Here is a 10,021-nt window from a genome sequence, read left to right as displayed (position 1 = left end):
TGTCGGTCACTCACCAGCCCGTGTTGGCCAGAGCGATGGACACGGAGCTCAGCAGCAGGTTACACTTGGACTCGCTGACCACAGCTTCACAGTTGGCTCCTGGAGAAATCACCACGAACTCACGCACACCGAACCTGCGGCAGAACACGCATGCTTCCATTACAGTACTGCTATTACATTTCATTATAAGATCTGGGGCCCAGTTTCAACACAGTTTTGACTGAACTGACTAAAAAGTGTATTTACTGCATCTTGATTCAATACTGCATTCAGAAGCTAACGTCTGTCTGAGCAACACGAGAGGAATGCATGGATTTATTGTGCCAGACCTAAACTCTGCCGCTCTCCTCACCATCTGACGAGGCAGTGCGCTCGCGGGGGAAAGTCGTTGTTCATGCACAGCAGGTCCTGCATGGCCAGCGGACACGCATCTGAAAGCACAGACACCGCTCAAACACACGCAGGAGAGGTCAAAGGTCATCCGAGCAGGTCAGAGGTCACACGTACCTTCCTCCGGCTCGTCCCTGCTCTCGTTCTCAGCGGACTCCTGCTTCAGACAGTGATGTGTGATGGAGAACCTGAAGTCAGAGAAGCTGATCTCCTGCGTGGTCTCCTCCCACGAGCCGCTGGTGAGTTCTCCCTGAGAGCATCAACACAACACGGTCATTAGCCTTAATTAACACCATTAAAAACATGTCAGCTGAAATAAAATATTAGATGAAAAACTAGATAAAAAATACAAATGCTGCCTTGGCAATTAACTGTGTCAATTAAAGTTAAGTTTAAGTTGAAGCACTAACCCCTGGTTTCACAGACAAGGACTAAAATATAATTCTGAGCTGTTTCAACTGAAAGAAGCTTGATCTTAAAATACATCAGTGCCTTTGTTTTGTCTGAAGAGGGACACCAGTGATGTGTTTTCTAAGGAACATTCATAAAAACATTACCTAAATGTCCTAATTGAACTGTGGTCTAATCCTGGCTTCGTCTAAGCTGTCTGTGAAACCAGGCCTAAAACTACTGACTGGAAATAACTCAAACCCAACACTGAAGTAAAACTGTAATAACTTAAAACAATCCTAATAGTAATAATTATTAAAAATATAATAAAAACAAAAAATTATTACAAATGAAGCTAAATGAAAACAAAAAATAGTTTAAAAAAAAACTGAAAATGAAAGCAAAAAATATAAATTCCCAATTAAAAATATCAATAAAAACTATTTTGAATTTGGTATAACTTTTAACTTTTATATATATATTTTTTGCTTTCATTTTAACTTTAGTTTAATTTTGAAAAGTACACTGAATGCGTCACACGTCATCAGTGGATCATGGGTAATGTAGTTCAGGTCTGACCTTCTCCAGTGGTTTCCCAACACCGGAGCCAATCAGCTTCCAGTCGTTGAGCACCTCCTCGACCCGAGATATGAATCTACAGAGACATAAACCTATGAATATATGATCTGCCCCCTCACAGACTCAAGCACAAAACCTGTCAGATAAACACATTCGAAGAAGCTGTGTGTGTGTGTGTGTGTGCTAGACACAATAGTTACTAGACGGTGATCATAAATGAACCCATCACACAACTTTTCAGAAGCAATAACAAACGAGTTATACGTTATGATGAGCTAACACACTTAAAGCTTCCCGTTGACTGTATTTCACAGCAATGAATCAGTCTTGATTTGATGAAGGGTTAGACTGTAAGTTAATAAATAAGTCATGACAGTTTTACGTGTGTTCTCCATCATCTGTCACTGAACTGGAGCTTTACTGATGTGGCTGATCACATTCATGTTGAAAGCAGCAGTAAATCATCAGATGTCTGTGTCTGTGTTCGTGGAAACCGAACAAACAGCTGCTCGTTTCGATTATAGACATCTGCATCTGAATCAAACGACAGCTGCTCCAGCAAACACTGCACACAGACTAATAAAGCCTCCTCTGAAGCCCCAGGGGCCTGAGATCAGAGGGTTCTGGAGGGAAGTGTGTGTTTGTGTACCTCTCCCATTCTGACGCTGTGGTGAAGTCAGTGATCTCAAACACCTCAGACTCGGGCTGAAACACAGACCAGCGACTCCAGTCATTAACAACACACGTTCATTAAAGCACACACATGTCGTATAGCTGTGTGTATTTACATGACACTGACAGGGAATGCAGATAAAAATGATGCGCATTTAGATGGAAACAAACTCACATCACTGTCCGCCGCCATCTTGGCTCTCTGTTTATTCCTGTCCAGGTGCATTGTGGGAAATGACGTACCGCCGTGATGTGCTGCGTCTGTGAAGATCTGAAATAAATAAATAAATAAAAAATAAAGATCTGTAATCAACAAAGATAATAAAACAAATAAATTATATATATATATGTTTCTGTAGAAAAGGTGAGAACACTAAGCTAGTATGCTGTTCTGAATCCAGCCAATGTATTATCTTCATGATAAATAACGTTTTGGCTTATATTTTATGCTTCTATAACTCTCCTTTTTTTATTATATGCATCGCTGTCTTTTGTTTATGTAATAAAAATATTTTGAAACCTTTCGGTTTGGGATTTATATATTACATTAAAAATAAAGAGTTCCTGACCAAAGCTACATTAAATTATACACATCTTTTACTTCATATAATAACGTTTATTTGCTTTGTACGGATATGAGAATACATTTATAACACCTGTCACGCTGCGCCTGCGCCTCACGATCAAACTACATTTCCCAGAGTTCCTCGCACCGAACTGCTTCCGTGTTCCGCGCGCAGCTTCCGGCAGCTGTGAGTTGTGGAATCCTCGGAAGCGCAGCAGCAGAGCTTCATCCTCCTCATCTTCATCATGCGCTGGTTCGAGGGCTCGATCCCGGCGGCCATCGCGGCAGCTAAAGAGCGCAGATGTGTGTTTGTGGTGGTGATCACAGGTACATCATCATCATCGTCACACTGCAGTGTGTTTGAGTGTGTGTCGGTGACAGCTGATGATGAGGAGGATAGTCTTCATCAGCTTAATGAGTCAAACTGCAGCGGCGGCGCTTAATTATGATATTTACCTCAGCAACGCGTTTGAGCGCGAATTCAGTCGCATTTGTCTGGTTAGAACCGGATCACTTCATCATTTCATCACACTGACTGAGAGATCGTGTGTGTGTGTGTGTGTGTGTGTGTGTGTGTGTGTGCGTGTGTGTGAGAGTACATAAATTTGTATAATGACAAGGGTATGACATAGGTATTACAAGGAGAAGGTGACTTTTCAGGACATTACCCCATGTTCCCACTTTTCAAAATGCTTATAAATCACACTGTGTGTGTGTGTGTGAGAGAGAGAGAGTGTGTGTGTGTGTGTGTGTGTGCGCGTGTGAGAGAGTGTGTTTACTCTCCTCTCTCTCTGCAGGGAGTGATGAGCAGTCCACTCAGCTGGTGTGTAGTTGGGAGACAGACAGTGTGTGTGAAGCGGCTCAGGACTGCTGTGTGGCTATTCGAGTGGATGCTGAGAGGTGAGACGCCACAATGCTGCCTCACAGTCTCACTGATTTTAGTTGATTCAGTGACTGATGTGTGCGTCTCTCTTGTTCCTGCAGTGAAGCGTGTGTCCAGTTCTCACAGATCTGTATCCTTTGCTGCTGTTCTGAGGACAGACGGATGGATTGTGATGTTTTGAAGCTGTAGGAGACACATAAATTATAAACACTGCCTGCGTTTGAAGCCACACACACTCGTATCTATCTGTCTCATATATACTGAATGACACGCTGTCCACTTGACATAAAACGGGGGTTTTTAATCTTTTAAATGCCACAGACCCCAGACATGATCGTCCTCACGAGCATCCTAACATATAAAAGGAGACTGTATATTTTAATGCATAAATTTCACTTAAAATATAAGATATTTAGTAGAATGTGGGAAAGCACACCGCTGCTGGTCCCCACTGACTTCTATACTCTGGAGGAGATACTCTGGCGGTCAGTGGAGACCAGCAGCGGTGTGCTTTCCCACACTCTTCAGCATCTTTTCTTTGTGTTGAACTGAAGAGAAGTTCATTCAGGTTTAGATCAACTCCAGGGAAAGTGAAAGATGAACAGATTGTTCATTTATTGCTGAATTATCTCTTTAATAATTAAAATATAAAGTAATACTTGCGTCTTTACACACTAAAATATCTGTTACAGAATGTATAAAATATTATTTAGAAAATATTTCTTCTGTACAAAAAAAACATTTTCTACTCTCTATGGCACTGTACAGTTAGATGTTTTTTTTGTTTTGTTTTTCATTTTAAGCAACTTATTCATTTAATCAACTTCTTTATTTATTTTTTACATTTTTTTAACACTTTTTCTGTAAACATCTCCCAAACCCGAGCTCTCCCTCGTGAAGGCGCCTGATATATAGAGAATAGGAAGTCTTCCATCGGTTCAAATGAAGCCTGGTTTTATTCATTCTGTCCTCATTGAATTCTACACAGAATATTCTACTGTAGAGCCCTCTAGAGGAGAGCACGCTCTCGTGTGATTATCACAGACACGACAGCTTTAGACTCAGCAGGTCTAGTCCAGCGGTACAGGTGTTTGTTATATTGTTCCTGGTTTATTCTGCTAGCAGCACAGTCGGTCTGCTTCATCAGATGGTTTACTGTAGATCAGATTGTGTCTTTGACTCTGAGCTGGTCCAGATCCGGTGGTGTGCGTCCCGTCCAGCTTCTTCATCGGAGAGAGCGGTGTTCCTCTGGAGGTGATCGCAGGCAGCGTGACGGAGGACGAGCTCCAGCGCAGGATCAGCAGAGTCACGCAGGTGAACACACACACACACATGCACACACACTTTCTCTCACACACACACACATGCACACACACTTTCTCTCACACACACACACATGCACACACACTTTCTCTCACACACGCACACACACACGCGCACACACACATGCACACACTCTCACACACACACACACACACACACACTCACTCTCACACATGCACACACACACACACACACACACACTCACGTATAATGAAATTAGGATAGCTTCCTCTCAGCATAATTTACACATGAACACATGAATCACACATTTAACCATTGCATACTTGCACAATAGAGTGCAAGTTTCAACAAAAGCAAGTAAAGAATTATATTGCACATAAGTGTATATAGTCTCCCCAAGAAGAAGAAGAAAAATAATAATTTATTAACATTCTAGGTAAAATTTATTATTTGCCAAACAAAAATATTATTTATTACTTTTTGTTTAGAGACACAATTCTGAATCTAGTAAACGTTGCTCTATAACTGTTAGAACACAGGCTTTGATCTGATTATGTGTAGTGTTTCATCGTGTGTGATAGATGTACAGCGGGTAAAATAAGTGTTGAACACGTCACCATTTTTGAACCTGTACCTGTACCTTTAGAAATATATTTACTGAGAAAAATGGTGACGTGTTCAACACTTATTTTACCCGCTGGAGGTATATTATTGATCTTGAGACTTTATTTCCACTTGTGAACGGAACACTTCATCATGTTTTCTGGACAAACATTGTCTAAAATGTGGTTGTAACCAACTCGACACTTAGTTATTTCGCTGATAATAAACCCTTGGCACTCAGAACAGTCACCTATTTCAGTGAATTTAAATCAAAGCTTAAAACACATTTGTTTTGTGTATTTGTCCCATTTGAATTCTTTTCTATGTCTTTATTACTTGGTTTGTGCTAAATATGCAGCTGCATTATTTGTGACTGGATTGAGCAATGGATTCTTGTATTTGTAAAGAATACTTGAGCCTGGGAAAGGCACTATATAAATTAAACATATTATTATTCGTGTTTGCTAATGCGGTCACTCATTTTTTTTAAATGAATATAATATTTAGGTTTCTGATAAGATTTGCTAATATTCAGCTGGTGGATGTGAACTAGTTGAGGTTTGGCTGGTTTCACACTCACGCTAACGAGCTCTTGTGTCCAGATGCACACGCAGCAGATGAGCGCAGAGCGAGCCAATCAGACGCCCGTCTCAGAGCCGCAGTCTAAAGGTGAGCTCTGATTGGCTGCAGGACGGTTTGCTCACATCTGTGCTTTCAGGAGACGCTGATTTGCGTGAAGTTTCAGTCTTGATGTGCTCTGCTGATTTAGTTTCAGGAGTCGTTAGCAGGTTAATGTGCAAGTGAGCGTGTGTGTGTCTTCTCTTCCCAGAATCCCTGTGTGTGCCGATGGAGGAAGACGGAGCGTCAGGTCACATGACTCCAGCTGAAGACGAGGCTCTGGATACCAAAGTGGACAGGTGAGCAAACACTGATGAACGTGAACCGACCAATCACAGCTCAGTGTGTTTACATGCCACTATGATATTCACTAGCAGTCAGAAGTGTTTGAACGGTAAGATTTATAATGTTTTTTTAAAGAAGTCTCTTCTGCTCACCAAGCCTGCATTTATTTGATCAGAAATACAGCAACAGCAGTAATATTGTGAAATATTTTTACTATTGAAAATAACCGCTTTCTATTTGAATATATTTTAAAATGTAATTTATTCCTGTTATTTTAAAGCTGAATTTTTAGCATTCAGCTAAAGAGAATTTAGACATTTGTACTAAAAAACAAGACAAAACTGTTTAGGAAGAGCTTCCTGTTTTGCAGTGACTGAAGCTGGTAACTCCAGCAGCTTCTTCAGTGTTTGTGTGTAACGTGCATCAAGACAAGGCTTTAAGTTTTAATTTAATTTGCTGTTATTTTCTATTCCCATGTAGGATCACAAAGAAGCTGGAGGAAAGGCGTGAGCAGAAGAAGCAAGCAGAAGAAGAGGTAATTCTGATCATGTCCACTAGAGGATGACAGAGAACACGCATGACGTCTGTCTCACAGGTGCAGCTGAAGAAGGAGGTGGAGAGGCGTAAGACGGGGAAGGAGATGCTGGACTTCAAGAAGAAGCAGGAGGAGGAGAAGACCAAGCGTCTGCTGGAGGAGAGGAGTCGAGAGAAGGCCGAGGAGCGAGCGGCTAGAGAGCGGGTCAAGCAGCAGATCGCTCTGGTATCAGCACACTGACAAAACTAATTACAATTTCCAATATTCGTCGAATTTAAAATAAATATCCACATTCGAATGCAAAAACACTGCATTCTAATTTTAGGTGTCTTATTATCAGTGGCACACGAGATGCGATGATGATGTTGGTGTCGTTCAGTTGAACCCACTGGATGCGGCGCTGCTACGTTGTTCATTCAAAATATTGCGGAAAAAGAGAATATCAATGCGGAGAAGATCTTGTTTACGGCGAAACTGAAACCAAGCCATTCACACAGAACGCAGATTTATCACCTTTGCACTCACGTGTCGCACAAGAGAGCCGCATGTTTAGAAAGCCATGTAAAATTAATGTAAGTTCAACTTTTAAAAAAACATGTCTCGAGACTTTATGCCATTTTTCCCCCATCTCACTGCATCTCAGTTTTTAAACAGAAAAAGTACTCTTTGTGATTGGCTTTCGGTCCTTTGTATTGAACTATGCATACATGCATGATGCGGTTTTGTTTCTAATTGTTTAAGCAACTTAATTATATATGGTTTATAAACATTATTTTAAACATTATGCACTTTTTTCAAAGATAGCCGTGTTACTTTATTGCTTTGAAGAAACGTGCATTAGTAATATTTTGCTCGATGCGCCCTCTTGTGGCCTCAGGAGAGAAGCCAATAGCGTTTTTCCCCCCTAACTGAAGTTATGCCTTTACAATTCAAATGTAATTTGAATATTGATCATATTTTAGTACAAAATGTAGTTTTTTAGAGCATCAGTGCGGTTCGCTGTACGTCACGAGCTCAAGTGCTCTCAGAGAAACAGTCCCTAGCTGCTAAACATGTTCATGATTACAGCAGAAGATCTAGGGCCAGATTTACTAAAGACGTGCAGTGAAGAATTAGCGCGGAAAAGGCGTGGACAGTTATTTTTGCGCCTGATCTTATTGAATATGCATTTGTAGGAGTTTCCCTTTCAGACGCAAAATTTATGGGAGGAGAATATTAAAATGAATCACGCAACGCGATTTACTAATGTTTGCGCTCGTCAGATTACTGGTGTTTGTGCTATTATTTAATGCCAAAAAACCATGTGTTAAAGCAGGCGGTAATTTGCGCTGCTCTCGGTAGGTTGCGCTGGTTATTATGGACCCCCCCATCAGCGCTTCTACAGAACTGCACTCTAACACTAATTTGCCCTCTTCAGTAAATCTGGGGCCGGTTGCATAAACTATTTAGACTAGTCTTAAAAAGTAACTTTTTAAATTCAGTTATGAAAAGGTAGATTGGTTTTATTTGTATTGGAAAAGTAAGACTGGTTACACCTTGGCAGCTGCTAGTTGGTCAAACTAGCTCTTAAGACAGTCTTATCATGATGGCTGAGTTTGTGCCCCTGGCTCCTGGTGTGTTTCTGGATCTGGATGATGAGACGGTTTCGTCCGCAGGACCGCGCAGACAGAGCGGCGCGTTACGCTCAGAGTCAGGTGGACGCAGAGACGGCTCGGATCGCAGCGCTGCAGGCCAGAGCCACAGAACAGGAGGCGCGGAGAGACGCTGCGCAGCGAGAGAGGAGGTGACGCTCGATGTGTGCAGATCCTGCGGGACTGTGCTGTTCTCATCACTGTAGCGACAAATAATGCTGCGATGCAGTCCAGCGCTGCTCTTTGGCCACTACACACTAAATCTTAAATAAAGAATTGTCTTGCAATTGAAGTGAAAGAGGCTTCAAGCGTTAATTTTTTAAAAGGCGAGTTAAAGTTAAATGATTTATGTAGTTATTGTGTGAAATCATATTGCCAGTGTTTGTTTCATGCTTCTATTTTATCTTGTGAAGCATGTATCTCACGTATGAAAAGTGCTGTACAATTAGAACTTCCCTAATAGGCATCCCTAATAAGTATTTCTGGACTCTATGGCTTAAAATAAATCTGCATGAATTAAATTCAGTACAGCAAATGCTAGCATTATGCACTTTACAGTAAGGCTTTATTTTCTTTAGGCACAACAGAACAGAATAACAGAATAGAGCTGATTGTGGTTTTGTGGGACTGACCCTCGTTATGTTCTTAAGCGTTTGATTGAATGCTGATGAGCAGGTTTCTGCACTGATGATCGTTAGTCTTGACGATGTTTTCCTCTGCTGGTCGCAGTGCGTTTGCCAGGATTCAGTTCCGTCTGCCTGACGGCTCGTCCTTCACAAACCAGTTCCCGTCACAGACGTGTCTGCAGGAGGCCCGGCAGTTTGCCGCTCAGGTCAGCGTCCGCGATATGACTTTATTAATAACTTTATAATGGTCGTGTCAGAAGCTCTACACAGGCATGTGACGCTCATGAGTCTGTGTCTTCATGCAGGAGGTGGGGAACCGATACGGTCAGTTCTCTCTGGCCACCATGTTCCCCCGGAGAGAGTTCACAGCTGAAGATCTGCAGAAATCACTGCTGGAGCTGGAACTGACCCCCAGCGCCTCCATCGTGCTGCTTCCTGTGAGACACACACACACTCTCTCTCACACACACACATGTCTGGTTTGCTATCCTTGTGGGGACATTCCATAGGCGTAATGGTTTTTCTGCTGTACAGAGCTTATATTCTATTGCCCTACACCAACACCTACCCCTTACAGGAAACTTTGTGCAGTTTTAGATTTTCAAAAAGCTTCATTCTGTGTGATTTATTAGCTAGTTTACCCATACCTCAATTTAGGTCCCCACTGTGACACGAGTCCCCATGAGTCTGTGTGTATTCAGGTTTAAGTCCCTACCAGAATAAATAAACCTGTATATACACACACGCTCGCACACTCACACACACTCACACTTACTCACTCTCGCTCACTCACTCACTCACTCACACTCGCACACTCACACACACATTTGCACTCTCAAACACACTCGCACTCTCACATTCACTCACTCACACACACACTCGCACACACTCACACTCTCTCACACACACTCACTCACACGCACTCACTCTCTCTCACACACACTCACTCACACCTACTCA

General features: G+C 42.0%; 1 protein-coding gene across 1 annotated transcript in view; it reads right to left on the bottom strand.

The window, feature by feature from the left end:
- The window catches only part of LOC107712537 (rab3 GTPase-activating protein catalytic subunit-like), a 32,607-nt gene extending 29,689 nt beyond the window's left edge, over positions 1-2,918 (bottom strand). Inside the window, exons 1-7 of the mRNA XM_016517844.1 lie at positions 2,724-2,918; positions 2,207-2,302; positions 2,009-2,064; positions 1,360-1,435; positions 508-640; positions 353-431; positions 15-134 (exon numbers count right to left, since the gene is read on the bottom strand). Coding sequence (XP_016373330.1) covers positions 15-134; positions 353-431; positions 508-640; positions 1,360-1,435; positions 2,009-2,064; positions 2,207-2,302; positions 2,724-2,876 — 713 coding nt within the window. The 5' untranslated portion in view covers positions 2,877-2,918. The remainder of the gene's footprint in view (positions 1-14; positions 135-352; positions 432-507; positions 641-1,359; positions 1,436-2,008; positions 2,065-2,206; positions 2,303-2,723) is intronic.
- Positions 2,919-10,021: the final 7,103 nt, after the last annotated feature.

The sequence above is a fragment of the Sinocyclocheilus rhinocerous genome, unplaced genomic scaffold, assembly GCF_001515625.1.
Source record: "Sinocyclocheilus rhinocerous isolate Xijiao unplaced genomic scaffold, SAMN03320098_v1.1 scaffold2403, whole genome shotgun sequence".
NCBI lineage: Eukaryota > Metazoa > Chordata > Actinopteri > Cypriniformes > Cyprinidae > Sinocyclocheilus > Sinocyclocheilus rhinocerous.
The sequence above is the reverse complement of the archived record's forward strand: the minus strand, read 5'-3'. Positions and strand labels throughout refer to the sequence as shown.